General features: G+C 57.5%; 1 protein-coding gene across 1 annotated transcript in view; it reads left to right on the plus strand.

Moving 5' to 3' along the window:
* The window catches only part of CMIP (c-Maf inducing protein), a 217040-nt gene that overhangs the window by 141051 nt on the left and 57354 nt on the right, over positions 1-18635 (plus strand). The window contains exon 3 of the mRNA XM_051847041.3: positions 3909-3959. Coding sequence (XP_051703001.1) covers positions 3909-3959 — 51 coding nt within the window. The remainder of the gene's footprint in view (positions 1-3908; positions 3960-18635) is intronic.

Genomic DNA, 18635 nt, shown 5'->3' on the forward strand with positions numbered 1-18635 from the left:
CAGGTGGGGCTGCGGGGTTGGCCTGTGGGACGTGGGTAGGCCCTGGTCGGTGGGGTGAAGGCAGAGTGTTGCCGGTACGCCCAGGCCTGCACAGCTAGTAGAGTCCACAGCTGCCTGCACAGTGGCTGTGTAGTGTGTGTGCATGTGTGTGTGTGTGTGTTTGGAGGTGTCGTCGTGTGTGGATTGTGTTGGGGGTATGTGTGATTCTGTGTTTAGGGGTGAGTCTGTGTGTGCATGTAGATCTGGGGAGCTATGAGTCTGTGTGTGGGTCTGTGGAGTGTGCGTGTGGAGTATGTGTATGGGTGTGAGTGTGTGGATGTGGGTCTGTGTGGAGCGTGTGTGAGTCTGGCTATGTGGGGATCTGTGTAGAGTATGTGAATGTCTGTGGGTGTGTATGGATCTCTGTGTGTGTGTGTGTGTGTAGGGGTGTGAGTGTGTGCATGTGGGTCTGTGTGGAGTCTGTGTGTGAGTCTGGGTGTGTATGGATCCCTGTGTGTGTGTGTATGGAGGTGAGTGTGTGGATGTGGGTCTATGTGGAGTGTGTGTGTGAGTCTGGCTACGTGGGGATCTGTGTGGAGTGTGTGTGTGAGTCTGTGGGTGTGTATGGGTCTCTGTGTATCTGTGTGTGTGTGTAGGGGTATGAGTGTGTATGTGGGTCTGTGTGGAGTATGTGTGTGTCTATGGGTGTGTATGGGTCTCTGTGTATCTGTGTGTGTGTGTGTAGGGGTGTGAGTGTGTACATGTGGGTCTGTGTGGAACATGTGTGTGAATCTGGCTACGTGGGGATCTGTGTGGAGTATGTGAGTGTCTGTGGGTGTGTATGGGTCTGTGTGTGTGTGTAGGGATGTGAGTGTGTGCATGTGGGTCTGTGTGGAGTCTGTGGGTATGTATGGGTCTCTGTGTATGTGTGTGTGTAGGGGTGTGAGTGTGTACATGTGGGTCTGTGTGGAACATGAGTGTGAATCTGGCTACGTGGGGATCTGTGTGGAGTATGTGAGTGTCTGCGGGTGTAAGAATCTGTGTGTGTGGTGTCTGCACAAATGTGCACATTGCTTGGGTGTGAATCTGTAGCTTGTCAGGTTCTCAGCTCTGTAAACTGAGAGACTGAGCCCTTGGGCGGGAAGATCCTTACAGCCCCTCCGTGTCTCGGATGCGTTGCTGTGGACAGACCTGGCCGGGGCGTCTGCCCGTCGGGGAGGAGGAAGGACCCTCTGACCCTGCTGAGCTTGCACACCTGGGGACAGGTACAGGAGGGCTCACGCCAGGCCCTCTCTGTGGCCAACATCTGTGTGGCCTGCCGCACGTGTAGGGGGCTCACTCAGCTCCCTGGGTTTCTGGCAGGTACACTGAGACCTGTGTGGATTCTGCCTGCACACTGCCAGGCCTGTGGGTGGTCTCTGCGGGCTGTAGAACAGGGGCTCTGAGAAGCTGTGGGACTAGAGGAGATGGGGATCGGGAGAGGGTCAGCTTGTGGGCGAGGCAGGGCCAGGTGCCCTAGGTGTGCATGGGGAGAAGAATGCACTGGGAAGATGGGAGGGGCCTGGAGGCGGGACCTGGGTGATGGACTGGTGCCACGGTAGCTGGGAGTGGGGTAGTACCTAGTCCTGGCCCATCTGCACATCACTTGCTCAAGAGCCAAAGCCCCTGACCCAGCCCTGGTGACCTGTCACACGCTGTCTGCTGGGTGCAGGCTGCAAGGCCCGGTGAAGACTCGGAAGTTGGGAGACCCAGGACTGGGAAGGGCAGGGCTCAGCCATGCGGGAGGGCAGGTCTGCGTGGATCTGGCTGCCCAGGCGGGGCTGGGAGTCTCCGTCAGCGCCTGCTGCCCGGTCCACGTGGCTTTTCTGCTTCTTACTCTGTGTTTCCTCGGTTCCCGGGTCCCCTACCTCATCAGCCCTCGAGGGGCTCAGAGCCCACCCACTCACTTGTTCATTCCTTCAGGCCCAGGGTGGACAGCGACAGGCAGAATGTGCTTGGTCCCCTCCCCTGTGGTGTGGGGTCCCACAGGCACATATTTTCCGGGCCGTGTGTGGGGTCCGTGGATACAGAAGAGGGAGGGGCATGGGTCTCCTCTGCCTCCCTCTTCCTTTCTGTCCTGATTGGCTGTTGGGTCCCACAAGGGTCACCCGACAGGCACCGCCCAGGCCCACTCTGCGCCCCCAGGGTCAAGGGGATGGCTCACGTCCGCACTGTACACCTGGCTGTACCTCCTGAGTACCTCGTATTGCTGCTGGGATAGAGGACCACTGACTCAAAACCACACAGAGCACAGTCGTGGCGGTCCAGAGTCTAGCACGTGTCCTGCCTGGCTGAAGCCAAGGCATTGGCAGGGCTGGCTCCTTCTGGAAGCTCTGGGAGAGGACCTCTCCTTGCCACTCAGCTTCTGCAGCTGCATCCACTCCTTGGCTCATCCCCTCTGCTTGCCTCTGGCTCTGACCTCCTGCCCACCTCTGACAGGGACCCTTGTGATTGTATTGGGCCCCTGGATGATCCAAGCAAGCTACCCATAAAGAGCCCCAGCTCAATCCCACCTCTGCAGTCTCTGCCATGCCAGGAAACCTAACCACAGCCGACTAAGATGTGGATGGCTTGTTCTCCCCTGCCCCACTGCCCCAGCCACCATGCTGGTGAGAAGCGGAGAGGCGATTGAGGGCTGGGGTACTGGAGCCAGCCAGCTGTGGGCAAAGGCCCTTACATCGCCTCCCAGCTCTGGCTCGGGGACACCCAGGGAACTGGTGCACACTGTTGTCAAGCACTGGTCAGTATACACCGGCTGCGGCTGCCACTGACGCCGCTTTTGATGGAACATTTGCACGTGCCAGGCGCCACGCTAGGTCGGTGCTAATGGGCGAAAGCCCAGGAGTCAGGCCCCACCTGGGGCTGCTTCCCCTCTTCAGCCTCTGTGGCCTGGACAGGTGTCCTAGGCTTGGGTAGTCGAAGGCCTTTGAACCCACACCTGTTGGAGGCTCAGCTGTGGCTGCAGAGCTTGTGTCCCAGTGAGGCTCACTGGGAATCTTGGGCGAATCTGTAGGGTTTGAAGTGAGTCTCTGCTGCACCTGCCACTTCTCAGGGCTGCCCTGCAAGGACTGCACAAGCCAGGCCACACACGGGGCCGGGCACTGCGTCTGACGCACCCACAGACACAGCATCGCCGTTGCCATTAGCAGGGCTGCTAGAGAGGAAGGTGAGAGCAGCAGTGGCAGGCACCAGGCTGGCCGTGGCTCCCTCAAGCCGCGTGGTGGCGAGTGGGCTTGATGAGGACAGTAACGACGGAGGCTGCCCAGCACCGCTCCACATCTGCTACAGGAATTGTCCGCAGCCTCCCTGCAAGATCAAGGTCGTCGTCCCCATCTTACGGACGGGAGAGCCTAGGCTGAGTTGCCCAAGGTGCAGGGAGGATCAGGTGTCACTGCCATCCTGTGGGTTTTCACCAGGGTCCACCTGAGCAAAGGCCTGTCTTCCTCCGCTGACTTCTGCGGTTGTCAGGACCCTGTCGTGGTGAAACACACAAGCTTGGAAGCCAGCCCACCTTGGATTGTATTGCACTTAGTTGTGAGGTCTTGGGATCTTGCTTTGTCTCTCTGTGAAGTGGGCATAGTCACGGAAGCCCGTGACAAGGCTGTGTCTAAAGAACTGATGAGAGCATAGGCAGATAACAAAGGCTGGGAGCTAGGGCAGGCCTGGCGCAAAGGAGACCCCCCCAGCTTCCAACGTCACCTGCGCCCTGCTCCCAGCCATTTCATCCCGGCCCTTGCCCATGCCGGGCAAGTCAAGATATGTGTGCACGGTTAGTGCTGTCCAGCCAACTGGGGCTGTGTGCAGGCTGGGGCTTGCTTGCTGGACCTGTGAGATGCTCGGAGTTGCTGCAAGCTGGTGACCACGTTGCTGTCCTGTTCTTGTCGTTGCAGGCTGCGAACAGCTACCTGCGAGACCAGTGGTTCCATTCCCTGCAGTGGAAGGTAAGTCCTGACTCTACCGCTCAGCTGCAGCACAGCCATGAGAGTCAGGCTCGTGTTACCCAGGGCTGGGAAGGGGAGAGCTCAGGTCCCGGTCCCCTGCCTGCTGACCGGGCGTTCCTGCCCAGCTGGGAGCCATCCAGCTGTTTCCCTGCTTTCCAAAGGATCGTGCAACTTTTCCTTCCTGGAATGAGGTGACCTGAGGAGCTGGAGAGCCCGGACTTCAGGGGCTCAAGATGCTGGCTTGCCTGAACTTGGGAAGACTACAGCAAGTGTCAGCTGGCCTGAGATTCAAAACCCCAGCCCTTGTTCCATAGTCTGCTTCTTTCCAGTTGTCTGGCTCTCTGGCCTCATTCCTCCGTTCCAACTCTGTGCTGGATGGTTCAGAGTTACCTGGCACGGGGAGGGAGTTAGTCTCCTGCCAGTGACTTTCAAGACCTGGGGGAAATTTCCCAGGCAGGGGCCCTGAGCACCCCTGGGAGTTGAGTGCTGCTCCGGGGCCCTGGTGTTAGGCCCTGACCTTGGGCCCGGAGCATGGAGCCCACATGGCGAGCTGCGCGTCCTCGTCCTGTCTGCCTGTCACTCCCGCCCTCTGATGGGTCCAAACAAGCTGTGACAGGCTCTGGCTCCGTGAAGCCAGCAGGGAGTGGCTGGAATGACAGGTGGCTGTCCAGAGCTGTCATCCTCACAGGGAGCTGGAGAGCCGAGGGGGGTGGCCGGCTGGCCCGCATGGGGCTCGGCATTCCCCTCGTGCCTCTGCAGGGGCCCTTGCCACAACAGACGGAGGGTGGAAGGACAACCCTGGAAATCTGTCTCCCTGGGCCTGCCAAGGGGCACTCCACGCCTTCCTGGTCAGCAGCCCGTGTTCTCACTTTGAGTCTGTTGGGCAGAGTCCCAGAAGCAGAGCAGGCATCTCCAATTTGGGGCTGCAAAGGGGAAGAAACTAGCACGTCCTGAGCCCCTGCTGCGTGCCAGGGTGTGTGCCAGGCGCCTCGTGTCCATCTCACCCACTTTACAACTTCATGAGTGCCATCATCACCATTGCTCCCATTTTACAAATGGGAAAGGTGAAGCAAGTGGAGTCCAAGGGCCTTTTATTAGTAAGGATCAAGGCGGGGTTCACACTGGTCTTCAAGTACCTGTTTCTGGATATAGCAGAGTGGGAAGGCACCAGGGGGCAGCTAAGAAGGTAAGGGGCACACACCTGCTGATGCACCAAGAGCTGCTGCCAAGAGTTCATTGTCGGGGGTGGGGGGGGAGCATCCCTGGTGCCTGGTTCTCGGCGTGCCCAGGTACAAGGGTGCCCACGGGACAGGCAGGCACTCGTCAGGACCTGCTGGGGCCGTCTATCAGTTAGGTACCAGAGCAGTCAAGAACGAGGAATGTCACTGGCGTTGGTGGCGGGGGGAGGGGAGTCACCTGACCTTCAGGGCTCAGTTAGAGCATCTTCTGTTTGCCGTGGTGTCCCCGTGTGGGTCCTCTGTCAGTGACAGCCTGACTTCCTTAGCTCAGGATGGCGTGGGCTGGACTGGCAGACACACTCCCGACACAGCAGGCTTGGAGAGAATGCCCCATTTAAAACTGCAAGACCAGTGGAGGAGGCTGTCTTCAGTGGCATCCACGGAGCGCTAGCCAGCGGGCAGCATCTGTGGAATCTCTGACTGTGAACCCGGCTGCAAGGGATGGCTCAGAGCAGGGCACAGAAGGCAGCATTTCAGGGACTCTGACTGGGTTGAAAAGCCCAGGCTCATGACCATCAGATGTCCAAGACAGCCTGTGGGATTGCAGCAACTAATGGATCCGGGATCCCTGTGTCTCCAGCAGGTCTCACGCAAACCTGGATGTCTGCACTTAATTATGACAGCATCCGGTTTGTTTGTGGTTGGTAAATTTAATCAGTTAAATTAAAAAAACATCCAGGAAACCTAAGTCGGGGGTGTCCAGGCGCCGGCAGCTGCCTGGCGGCGTGCCAGCCCTTTGGCCAGGTGGAGGGAGGCTAGCTGCATGGTCACTGTATAAGCATGGCCTTGTGTCTTAGGCACACACAAGACACTGGACACAAGACACTTTACCCCTTACAGTTGCCCCCTGCCCCTGCAATAACTTAGGTGTGCTGCCACCAGGTGGCAGTGGTATCTCAGTATTGTACCCTGATGAGTCCTCTGACCCTTTGCCACGCTCTCTTTCCTGTTACAATGGCAGAGAAACACGAAGCTCTGCTGCCTAGGTGGGTGAGCTGGGGAAGCTGGATTTGAATCCTGATTCTGTTGCTTACTGGTCCAGCAAGTGCTCATTTAATTTGGGTATAAGAATGGAGTCCTGGCCGGCGCTGCGGCTCACTAGGCTAATCCTCTGCCTGCGGCGCTGGCACCTCGGGTTCTAGTCCCGGTCGGGGTGCCGGTTCTGTCCCAGTTGCTCCTCTTCCAGTCCAGCTCTCTGCTGTGGCCCGGGAAGGCAGTGGAGGATGGCCCAGGTGCTTGGGCCCCTGCACCTGCATGGGAGACCAGGAGGAAACACCTGGCTCCTGGCTTCCGATCGGCGCAGCGCCAGCCATGGGGGTTGAACCAACAGAAAAAGGAGGACTTTTCTCTCTGTCTCTCTCTCACTGTCTGACTCTGCCTGTTAACAAACAAAAAACTAGTATGGAGTCCCTGTGATGTGCCAGGCCTGGCGAGGGGCTTTCTGATCCTTTGTCATCCAGCAAATAAGGAAATCAGGGTTCAGAGAAGGCAAGTGATTGTCTCACAGGTGCGTAGTAGATAGCAGTCCAGCTCTGTGGAGCCATCTTGCTTCCTTGTTGGTCAAACCATGCCTGCCTGTTACACTGGGACTCTTCAGCTCAGCACTCGGGACACGGCCGCGGCCGCTCTCTCCCCTCCTCTGTTGTCATTGGGGTTTGTCCTTCTCCTTTCCTTGTTTCTTGTCTATTTGTATCTGAGAAAAACTCAGTAGAAGATCAGAATTAAGGATATTTAAATAGCCCTCACCCTCAGCCTGAGTTTTTAAATTCCCCAGATGTTGCTCTTGGCTTTTTTCCCCTGCACCAGTAGACGTTGGCCTGTTGCAGCTGCGGGTGCGGGACACACACAGGATATGCTCTTCGGGTTGGGAATCATCACGCCTCCAGCACGGTGCTCCCGCTGTCTCGATCTGCTGACTTGTGCTGGGATCCCTGGGGCCTTGCCCATGGGGGCAGCGTGGCCCGCAAGGCAGCCAGTGCAGGCTGTCTGGGGCTTTAGAGATCTCGGTTACCACCTCAGTCTGAGGCCTGTGGAGCTAGCCCTGCTCAGCAGTGGTGTTCCTGGTGTTGGTCATGCAGGGAGGCCAGGCAGGCACACGGGGAAGCGTGTCTGAGAAGCTTCCAGAAAGGGATGGTGGGGAGGTGCTGTCGACATGAGGGCCTCAGGTCGCCTGGTGGCACGAGGCAGAGCATCTATGGCGTTGCCACGCCGTGTTCCTGCCTGCATCCACATGTCGGGGCGCGCTGTTCAGTGGCCTCTGCTCGGAGCTGCGTCGTGTCCGTGTGTCCCCGTGGCTCCCTGGCCACTGTAGTTTGTGGGTGACCTTGTCTCCCTGAGCAGACGCTGCCATTATCGACATCTGCAGAGGGGAAAATCTGAGCTCAGTGCGTGTGAGTCACTTGCCCAAGGCCACCAGGAATGGGGAGGAATGTGACCACCACGGCCCTGCTGCTGTGCTTCCTCCTGGCCTTTTTTTTTTTTTTTTTTAAAGATGTATTTCATTTATTTGAAAGGCAGAGAGAGATCTTCATGCAATGATTCACCTGATTCACTCCCCAAATGGCCCCAGCAGCCTAGGCTGGGCCAGGCTGAAGCCAGGAGCGTTTGGGTCTGCAGATAGTACTTGGTCCTCCTTCCACTGCTTTCCCAAGCACATTAGCAGGGAACTGAATCAGAAGTGGGACAGCCAGGGCTTGAACTGGCATTCTAATACAGGATGCTGGCATCTCAGGTGGCGGCTTAGTCCACTGTGCCGTAGCACCTGCCCCTCCTGAGCTCAGCAAATGGTGGTTAGGAGGTTCAAGGATGCCCTGGATGCCTGTAGAAGGAGGGCTGGCATCTCCGGCCCCAGGAAGGAGGCTGTGGAGTTGCTATGGGCAGCCAGGACAGGCAGAGCTAAGCCTCCCAGCATCCACCGCAGCAGAGCCCCAGGTCCTGAGGGCTCCCTGGGGAGGCTGCCCTGTTTGCTTTGAGGGGTTCAGCCCTAGAGGCAAATTCCAGGAGGACCCAGAACACAACGAGTTGCACTGCACTAATGAGGCCTGGTTCCTCCCTCGGCACAGGTGCACAGAGGCCGTGGAGACAGGCCTCTGCATGTGTGCGGGGCTGTGAAGGGACAGCCCAGGTAGTGTGACGAGGCCGGGAGCATGCTGCAGGCTGAGGGGCTGTGTGTGTGTGTGTGCATGTGCACAAAGCCCTGAGGACACTGCCCTGTGTCTGTGCCTGAGGTAAGAGGCCCGAGTGCCACCCACTGTGAGGGACAGGCCCGCTTGCGCCAGCAGCCCCGGCCCCCAGGCTCTGAGTCCTGGGCTGAGGAAGCTGGCATAGGCTCCCACTGTAGCCCCGAGATGCCAGAGACCCCTGCTCTGCCGTGCGGAGCTTCTGGTACCTGTGCCCATTTGCTGCCTGAGAGGGGCTCCTTGGGCTGCTGACGGAAGTCTTGGAAGCCAAGCGATTTCATCCCTGGGGATGCTGGGGCAGGAGCAGCCTGTCGTGGGCCAAGGCGCTGGCTTGCCTTCCTGCCTCTGGGCTGATGGGGCCGAGGCATGCGCTTGGCTTTGGGAGAGTCCCCACCCATCTGGTGTCCCTGCTGGCTGTCCGCCCCAGTTCTGCTGCCGCCCACTCCCCAGCAGGGTTTCCCAACCCTCTGGGGCGACTGCAGCCTCATGGTCACCCTGTGTAGGCTTCTGTCTTTCTAGTGACCAGTGGGGAAGGGTGTGTGAGTCGTGGGCATGTGTGAGAGTGTGTGTGAGAAAGAACATGTACACATGTGGGTGTGAGTTGTGTGTGCATGAGAGAACATGTGTGTGAGAATGTATGAGTGTGAGTGTGTGAGAATGTGTGAGTGCATGTGAGTTTGTGCATGAGAGAGAATGTGTGTGAGAATGTATGTGAGTGCATGAATGTGTGAGTGTGTGTGAGAAGGAACGTGTGCATATGTGAGCGTGAGTGCATGAGTTACGTGTGTGAGAATGTGTGACTGTGTGTGTGAGAATGTATGTGAGTGAATGAGTGTGTCAGAAAGAACATGTGAGTTACGTGTGTGAGAGAATGTGAGTGTGACTGTGTGTGTGAGAATACGAATGTATGTGAGTGTATGAATGTGTGAGTGTGTGTGAATGTGTGCGGTTTGTGTTGCGTGTGTGTAAGGGTGAGTGTGAGAGTGTGTGTGTTCAAGTGGCGAGCATGAGGGTGAGTGCTGGGTGGTGGCTGTAGTGTACAGGTTTACCTGGGCTTCAGTGTTCTCATCTGTGGAATGGGCACGATGGTCACCCCTCCCTCACCGAGTCCTTGTGAGGTCCAGAGCCATGCTATGCTGTTTGTGGAGGAGGCAAGGAGGGATCCTGGAAGGAGCCGGGGCCTTGGGGAAGTGGGGAGTCCGAGGCGGCGAGCACAGCCGGCTCAAGCCCCCCTCCCTCTCATGGCCCTGTCGCAGCCCCAGCCGGAAGGCCCCTGCGGACTCCAGGTCTGGGAGAGCCGAGGAGGGAAGCCCCCCACCCCAGGAAAGGCCCCGTGCACTGTGTGCGCATGTGCGCCCTCAAGCCTCCTAGCTGCCATTTCCCCACCACTGCCCCTCTTACAGTGAGGAAGCTGGCACCAAGGGGATTAAGGACATTGCCAAGGGCACCGGCTCCTGCAAGATCACGGCTTCTGTTCCACCCAGTCAACTGAGGCACTCATAGCTTGTTCGGAGGCACCACTGAGGAACAGCCCACTGTGGGGGGGGGGTCGGTCTCCACATGGGGGCCGGGGATGGTGCCCAGGTTCTCTCTTCCCTGCCTGGCCGTGCCCTTGGGAAAGCAAGACCCTTCCTGCTCACCCCTTGCGGGGAGGAGGGCACCTGCTTGGGCTGAGGTTCCCAGGGGACCAGATCAGAGTGACCAAGAGCCCCGAGCTGATGCCCTCTTGTTACCCTTGCCAAGGGCCGTGCATGAAGCGGTTGGTGGGGGAGGAGTGAGCCTGCAGCCCAGGAAAAGACCCTCCAGTGGGTGCCGTCCCCTGGCTCTCACCCACCTCCTCCTTTCCCAGGCCTGGGGCCTTCCTGGGGAAGAGCCACTGCCAAGACTCATGTCTACCAATCCTCTCCCCAGCTCTTGCCCCAGCCCTGGCCCCCAGCACAGAGCAGCAGGTGGTCCTCACCCCAGTCATAAGGTGCTCACTCTTGTGCCAGGTGGGTCCCTGCACCTCGCTTCACCTCAGTGCAGCCACACAACTGGGAGGAAGGGCAGGTCCTCTTATTTTCCTATTTTACAGCGTGGAAGCTGAGGCTAGGAGGTTACAGCACTCGCTTGAGGCCACACAGTCCTTAAACAGCAGAGCTAGGATGTGAGCAGCAGTCTGAGTCCACAGTGTGGGCCTTCAAGCCCGTGGGCTGCGGCTGCCAGGCCAGACCCGTGGGCATAGGCGCGTGGCCACACTCCACCCTCAAGCAGGTCTCACACCTCAGCAGTCTCTGAACTCGTGACCAACCGGCTGGCAGGCCTGGGGTTTTGTCCCGTGAGGCATCGCCTGACAGCTTTACATTTTTCCCTAAGTCTCACGGACGTCACCGTGAGGATTATGTGAATTAACCTCTGACTTGGCAAGGCCCCCTTTCTCACGGGTAGGGGCTGGTGGTGTATCCCGTCCTGCTCCGTCAGCACAGCCCAGCCCAGCTACCGTCAGACACCTCTCCCTGGCCAGAAGGTCAAGCCCAGGACCCAGCCACTTCCACGTCAGCCCCAGGCACAGCACCCCTGGGCTCCACACTCTGGGTGCTGAGTGCCCAGTCCTGCCTCGCTCCTGGCCCCCAACCCTGCTGGCTGGGCTTGTCCCCTCTGGTCCAGGATGCCCTATGTCTTAACCACTTCAGGACCACCGTCTGTCTCCTTGGCCCTCAGCCCGTCTCTTACCTTGCTGCAGCCGTAGCAAGGACAGCAACTCCTGACCCCCGCACGCCCCACGGCAGCCTCCGCCCTGCTGGACATGGGCGTTTCGGCAGCTGTGGCCAGGCGTGGACAGTCTCGGCAGCTTCCACCTCGCGTTAGCACTGAGCCTTCCAGTGTGAGCTTCCAGCAGGTATCCATGGTGCATGTGCTCATGGCTGCCTCTGCCACCCGATGGTGGAGGTGTTCCACCGTGTTCCGCGGTTATGCATAATGCCGTTGAGGATCCCCTAGCTAAGCTTTTACTTTTGAATTACTTGTTTTGGATAGATTTCCAGAAGAGTGGATAGCGGGCCTGAGAGCAGGGGTTTTTGGTGGCTCTTGCTCAGTTTGCTTCCAAAGGAGAAAATTCTTCTTTGCTTGAAGGACAGGGCTCCGGCCAGACTGCCTGGGTTCCGGTCCTGGCTCGCCACCGTGGACTAGTGACCGTTCTTCCAAATAAGAGGGGTTCATAACAAAACCCAGCCCATTAGGTCTTCGAGAGCTCATAGCTGTGGAGTTTAGAGCAACATCTGCGATGTGGTGGCCACTCAGTACATGTTCATTCTGAATCCTTTGTGTAGAAGGATCTTAGAAGGCTGTAGGGGCCAGCACTGTGTTACAGTGAGTTAAGCCACCACCTGTGTCACTGGCATCCCATGTGGGCACCAGTTTGAGTCCCAACCACTCCACTTCCTACCCAGCTCCCTGCTAATGCACCTGGGAAAGCAGCAGAAGATGGCCCAATTACTTGGACCCTGTGGAGAGACCTGGGAGGAAGCTCCTGGCTCCTGGCTTCCACCTGACCCAGCTCTGGCCACTGCAGCCATTTGGAGAGTGAACCAGTGGATGGAAGATGACTCTCTCTCCCTCTCTCACAGTGTAACTTCTTCAAATAAATAATTTTTTTAAAAAAAAAGGAAGAGAAGTTTCTAGAAAAAGAAATGTAGGCACACATAGAGCACATGTGCCACCAACCACAGTGACGATGGCAGATGTCTCATCAGTCACTGCACATCTTCTGCTGTGTCAGAACTCTGCTGACTCATTTGACAGGTCCCCACTGCCCATTGTCGTGGCCCCTAGGCCTGTGCGTCCTCGAGTGTTGCAGGGATCCAGGCCCGATGCCACTGGCTGGGCCCTGTGGCAGCCTTGGTGGAGCTTCCAGATCAGTGCCCCGGGTCGAGATGTGCCCCACGTGGGATGGTCTGAGAAGGAAGCTGGAGCCAGGCGGCCGGGCAAGGCCAGGCAGGACTTGGCCTCTGTCATCCTAGGGGCCCAGGTGCTTGCCCTCTTCATCCCGGTGGAAAGGGCAGGAATTGCGTGCAGGTTAATTCTTGGCACTCAGTCAAAGACAGCTTTGTGACCTCTCAAGAGGGGGATGAGAGGGCGTCCGCTGAAAGCCAGGGAAGGAGGGGCTTCCCCACAAGGCCGCTGGAGGGGCTGCAGCTGAGACGCAGAGAGCACAGGCCCAGTTGGGGTCCAGCTGGGTGCTTGCCCTGTCACCAGGGGCCCCAGCTGCTGGTTCCCGGGGCAGGCCACAGTCTTCAGGGTCTCCCTGCCGCAGGCTGGGCCCCTCACTGGGTCACTGGGGATCCTGTAACTAGTGACAAGTGGAGCGTTGGGGATTGAAACTAACAAGTGGCAGAGGGCTGGGTGGCCCTGGGGAGGCGAGCTCCTGCTCCCCCAGGCTTTCTTTGCAGTAGACGGAGAGGGAAACAGTTGCTGGGCCCCTACTGGGGGCTTCCCTGTGCGCCATCTCGTGACACCACTGCAATTGCTGAGGCCCGCTTGTTTTTGTTTTTAAGATTTATTTATGTGAAAGCAGAGTGGGAGAGGGAGAGGGAGAACATGTATGCTTTTATCTGCTGGCTCATTCCCCAGATGGACACAGCAGCCAGCACTGGGCCATGCTGCAGCCAGGAGCCAGAAACTCCAACGGGGTCTCTCACTTGGATGCCAGGGCTCTGAGTCCTCAGGCCGCCTTCCATTGCCTTCCCAGGCATATTAGCAGGGAGAGGGACCTGAAGCAGAGCAGCCGGGACTCAGAGTGGGGCTTCGGTGGGGGTGGCAGTGTTGCAGGCAGTGGCTTCCCCTGCTGCACCATGTCTCAGGCCCCTGATGGGGGCCTCGTGCAGCAGAACCTGAGGGTCGCTCAGCTGGACACAGGCAGAGCTGAGATTTGAACCCAGCACTGAGGGGAGCCCCAACATGGGGTGCAGGGGACCCCAGCCTGCCTGGCTGAGGGGACCTGTGGGTCTTCCGGCTTCAGAGTTGGTACAGGTGTGTCCCTGGAGAGGTAGGGGTGCAGGCCAGGTAGTCGCTGAGCCTGCACGGCCCCCACCGTCCCCAGGCAGATGCTCTTGGAAACCGCTCTTGGTCCATTTCTAAAGAGAACTTTCCCTAAAGGGATAATAAACATACAGAAGAGTGCACAAGTGAGAAGCGGGAATCCTCGCAAGCCGAACCAGTACCAGATCAAGAAGCGGGGAGGGGCCTCTCCCGGGCCCCCCAGCCCCGCTCCTGTGTGCCGACTGCTGGCAGCGTGGACTCGTTCCTCCTGCATTTGAGCTTTATCTCGGTGAAATCATACAATCCTAGCTCTTCTGTGACTGATCTCTTTGGCTAGAAATTCTGTTTAGAAGATTTACCTGGGGCGGCCATTGGGCGCGGCTGTTAAGGTGCCGCTCGGGATGCTCACATCCCGCATCACCGTGTCTGGGTCTGAGCCCCGGCTCTGCTTTCAGTTCCAGCCTCCTGCTGATGCGCACCCTGGAAGGCAGCAGACGGTGGCTCGGCTCCTCAGCTCCCTGCCACTCACGTGGGAGACCTGCATGGAGTTCTTGGCTCCTGGTTGCAGCCTGGCCCAGCCGAGGCTGAGTGAGCTTTCGGGGAGTGACTCAGCAGGTGGAAGATGCGCTCCCCTTGCCTCTGCTTTTCTAATCAGAATACATACATACATACATACATACACTTTCTAAATAACTTGCAGAGGCGCCCCAGGAATCAAGAACTCCATCTGGGTCTTCCGTGCAGGTGTCTGGAACCCCGTCACTTGAGCCATCACTGCTGCTTCCCAGAGTCCACATCAGCAGGAAGCTGGAGTCAGGAGCGAAGCCAGGTGCTCCGATACAGGGCACGGGCATCTTAACCCCTGCGCCAGAAGCCCGCCCCAGAAGTTTTAAGTCTTAGAAACTCTGTGATTGACTTGAGAGACGGGTCTGGCAGGTGTCTGCACCGGCAGGAAGCTGGAGTCAGGAGTCAGGGCTGAACTCAAACCCGGGCTCTGCTGTGGTGTGTGTGGAGTTTCCACTGCTGTGTTCATCTAAGCAAACAACACCTGGGCTTTCGTCAGGCCAGAAAATGCCCCCGTTGCAGCCGGCGTCTCCCCTGCCAGACATCTAAGAAAAATGAAATGGGTGCCTGCATATGACAGTCCTGAAAGCAGAGACAGGTGTGAAGTGTCAGCACCTCCTCCCTCAAGTTCAGTTCCTGGGGCAGCCCTGGTGAGAGTCTGGCAGGGCCTTTGTAAGCACCACACAGATTGTGATCCACGCCTTCCTTCCTTGCCCTGTCTCAATCACAAGTTATGCTGCTGTGTCTGCAGACCCCCTTGTCGCATTGCTTGTCACAGCTCGAAGTGCTGTGGTCTGTCCTCTCCTGTGGGGATCAGTTCCCAGGCCCCCAGGGCATGCTGGGAACTGCATCAGTGGCTCCTCCCACATGCCCGGCACCGTTGCACGCCTGAAACAAGGGTGGCTTGAACACGGGCCCTGTGATGCTGCAGTAGGTGGTCTGATAACCTGGATGGCTACTGAGCGACCAACGGGCAGGTAGCACGTAAGGCATGGACACACTGGACAGAGCGTTGATACGAAGAGTGAGGGTGTGAAACTTTTTTCGTCCCGTGCAGTGTGGTGCGCGTGAATTGTGTGTTTCTGGGATCTTGTGTTTCAGACTGCGGGTGACCACGAGACACTGAGGCTGTGCCAAGTGGCATTGCGGATAAGGAGGACTGCTGTGTTCTGTTGAGACCCGGTTCAAGCTGGGTGCGACTTCAGCTTTCAGTGAAACACTGTCCACGTGGGGAAATGGAGTTCCTCAAACAAGAGAGGGTTCACTGTTAGCGGCCAGAGGCAGAGCAAGGCACTTAGCCGCCCAGCCTTTACCCTGGGGGCCCTGTCACTGTTCTCATGCCGTAGGAGAAGCAGCTGGAGCCCAGGGGCCAGGTGGAGTGACCTGCCCAGCTTGCAGAGCTGGGTAGCGGGGGAGGTTGGTTTGTACCATGTGTCTGAGCCACTTTGGCTCTGCTTGTTCCTCCTGTCCCTGCCAGGGCTCCTTGTGCTCCGGGAGCTGGAGTTAGGCCTTGGGAACCTTCCAGACCTCCCCCTAGGGGTGGGCGTTGGTGCAGCAGTGGCAACATTGCTTGGGACTCCTGCGTTCCTTATTGGAGTGTCTGGTTTGAGCCCAGGCTTTGTCTTCGATCCAGCTTCCTGGATTGCACGCCCTGGGGGGCAGCAGATGATGGCTCAGCTAGTTGGTTCCCTCCCACCCATGTGGAAGACCCGGATTGAGTTCCAGGTTCCTGGCTTTGGGCCTGGCCTGGCCCTGACTGTTGTAGCTGTTTGGGAAGTGAAACAGCAGATGGAAGGTCTCTCTGTGTCTGTCTCTCTGGCTGCCCTTCATATAAAATGAGCATTTTTAAATGTTAAAAATAAAGACGCCTTCACCTCCACCTTGCATGTGCTGGCCCTTTCCGGCCTCAGGAATGGCTACAGCAGCTCTCCCAGCGGCCAGGAAGAAGTCACATTTGTGGGCTGTTGGGTTTTTTTTTCCAGGCAATGGAGTGGGCACCAGGCTTCCATGTGTCATCCAGCGCACGCTTTGATGGGGGCTGATGAGTCACTGAGCCACACAAGGAAGTTTTTCACGTAAACGGCTTGCGGGTGAACTAGTTTTCTGCCCTTTAAGGCAGAATTTTCTTTTCTTTTTTTTTTTTTTTCCTCCCCCTTGAAAGACAAGCTTTCTAAACATAAATGGGAGGCAGTGTCTCGACCAGCAAGACCTGTTGTTCCACAAAAACCTGCAGTCGGTCCCTTCCCGGCCCAGCCAGTGGAGGGCCAGGGAGCCACCGTGAGGGTGGCACCAGGGCAGCGTAGCCCGCAGGAGGGAAGGGTGGCCCACTGCTCAAATGCCCGTTGACGCGGAGACTGAAAAGAGCAGCGCCTGTGCCCACAGAGGAATGGGGCCCCCGCCTCACCCCAGAGTCAGCCAGCAAAGGTGTTTGGGAGACGATGCCAGAACCGTGAGGCCCTGGTGGCCTTGGCCTGCGTCCTGCTCCCCGAGGAGCCTCTGCGTACCCTTAGGACCAATCGTCAGTTTTGCAAGAAGCCCTGAGACACTGGAAGTCCCTGCTAATGAAGCCCACCGCCTGGGGCAGCAGAATGCCAGCTTACTTTCCTGCCCAGTGGGGCTGGCAAAACGGGGGCCTGGCAGGTGCATGGATGAGAGCCCCTGGAAGACTGGGCTGAGTCGGACCCCTCATCTAGGACAGATGTCCAGGAGCACAGAGGACCTTAAAAAACACACCAGGACGCCGGGGCAGACCGAGCAGCTTGTCTGTTCGTGGTGGTCAGCTCTGGAGGAGCTTGTCTAAGTCCACACTGTTTTTCCATCGAGGGAGCCCTCCTGTTATCCAGCCTCTGGGCTTCTGCATGCCCGGATATGGAGCCAGTAACTCAGTGGTTTTCAAGGTGGGGTTTGCAGACCAGCTGCACTTGTGCCAGATATGAGAACTTTCCAGATATGCGGGTCTCCCATCTCATAAACCTGGCAAGCTGTTCACAGCCTCTGGGTGATCCTGAAGCACTGCAGCAGCCTGAGGAGAGAGGAGAGTGCAGTAAGCATTTATTGAGCACCTACTGTTTATTACCCTCTTCATGTTATCCAGCTCTGGTTCTCGGGTTCCCTAAGAAGAGAGTATTACGTCCTCATTTTGTTTTTAAAAGGTTTATTTCATTTATTTGAAAGACATTTATAAAGAGAGGTAAAGACAGAGAGAGAGAGGAGTTCCATCCGCTGGTTCACTTCCCAAATGGCTGCAAAGGATGGAGCTGGGCTGATCCAAAGCCAGGAGCTTCTTCCAGATCTCCCACGTGGGTGCAGAGGCTCAGGGACTTGGGCCATCCTTCAGTGCCTCCCCAGGTGCATTAGCAGGGAGCTGAATCAAAAGTGGAGCAGCCAGGACTCATTCTGACACCCATGTGGGATGCCAGTGCTGCAGGCTGTGGCTTTAACCCACTGCGCCACAGTGCCAGCCCCTACATCCTCATTTTACAGACAGGAAAACTTACTCTCAGACTAGAGAATTTTCCCTCGTGTCCAAGCCAGAGTTCAAACTCTGGGTCTGAAGCCTCCTTGGGACTGGGTCCCTTGCAGCCTGAGGTCAAGCATGAGCAACGAAATACGCTCGCAGCTTTGGGATTGCTCTGCTGGGGGGCCCCACCATCTGCGCAGGTGACACGGAATTCACTCTGATGAGCACCACTGAACTCATTCTCCCAGGATTCCTCTCGAGCCACCCCTATTGCGCTATCAGTGTGACCGTTTGAGCAACTCCTCCCGGAAGAGGCTGTGGCCTCCAGCTGGGGAAGATAGAGCGTGCCGTGTGCAAGTGTGACATCTTGACTCATCTTGAGGCACTAAGGGAACCCACTGTGGGTGAACTCATCAGGGGACCAGGTCCTTTGCCAGGGTTCTCGTAAACCCAGGCCCTGCGTTGTGGGAGCGCTGCCTGCAGCTGGAGCAGCAGCCAGGAACGCCAGGAACGGAGACTCCAGGCAGAGGGCTGAGCACATCAGGCGCCCTTTGAAGTGCTGAGCGCTAGATAAAGTTCTTAGTAAAACAAACAGCCGGGGCCACAGCGGAGATGCTACTGTCTGGAGGCCGAGCTAGGGACCTCCTTATTTGGGACAGGGAGGGCTCCCTTTATCGGGCTGAAAGGAAACAGCCCTGGGCGGCTCCCTGTGATTTCGGGCAGGGAAGCTGGCTGGGCCGGGCCGGGTCCTTGCACGCTGCGCTGCGGAGGAAGAACAGCCTCCAGTATGGTATTTGCAATTTTTTATTTATTTCATGGGTTGCTGTTAATCAGGAGTATTTTTGCAGAAAATACCATCTCGTGTGAATGCGGTCCGCAGTACAGTCTTTGTGGGGTGCAGAGAGCTCTTGGGCTGCCGCAGTCAGTCACTGAGCGGGACTGGGGGCTGTGCCAGGAAGACCCCAGAGAGGACAGGTGCTCGGCGCCGAGTCAGATGGGCAGGCTTCTGTGAATGCTGTTTCCATTGTTTAGAAACGTCTCATGGCTGTGCCCGGTGGTTTTGGGGGTGCCTTGCCCTGCACCCCCACTGGAGAATTGACAGTAGAGGATTTGGAATGACTCCCACCGGACCTTAAGGGAGAAAGGGCAGGTGTACAGTTGTATGCAAAATGGGATGCCTCTTCTGTCAGACAAAAGGGGGACCAAAAGCAACCTCTGT

This window comes from Oryctolagus cuniculus, chromosome 18 (assembly GCF_051225735.1).
Source record: "Oryctolagus cuniculus isolate XC-2025 breed Fujian yellow rabbit chromosome 18, ASM5122573v1, whole genome shotgun sequence".
Taxonomy (NCBI): domain Eukaryota; kingdom Metazoa; phylum Chordata; class Mammalia; order Lagomorpha; family Leporidae; genus Oryctolagus; species Oryctolagus cuniculus.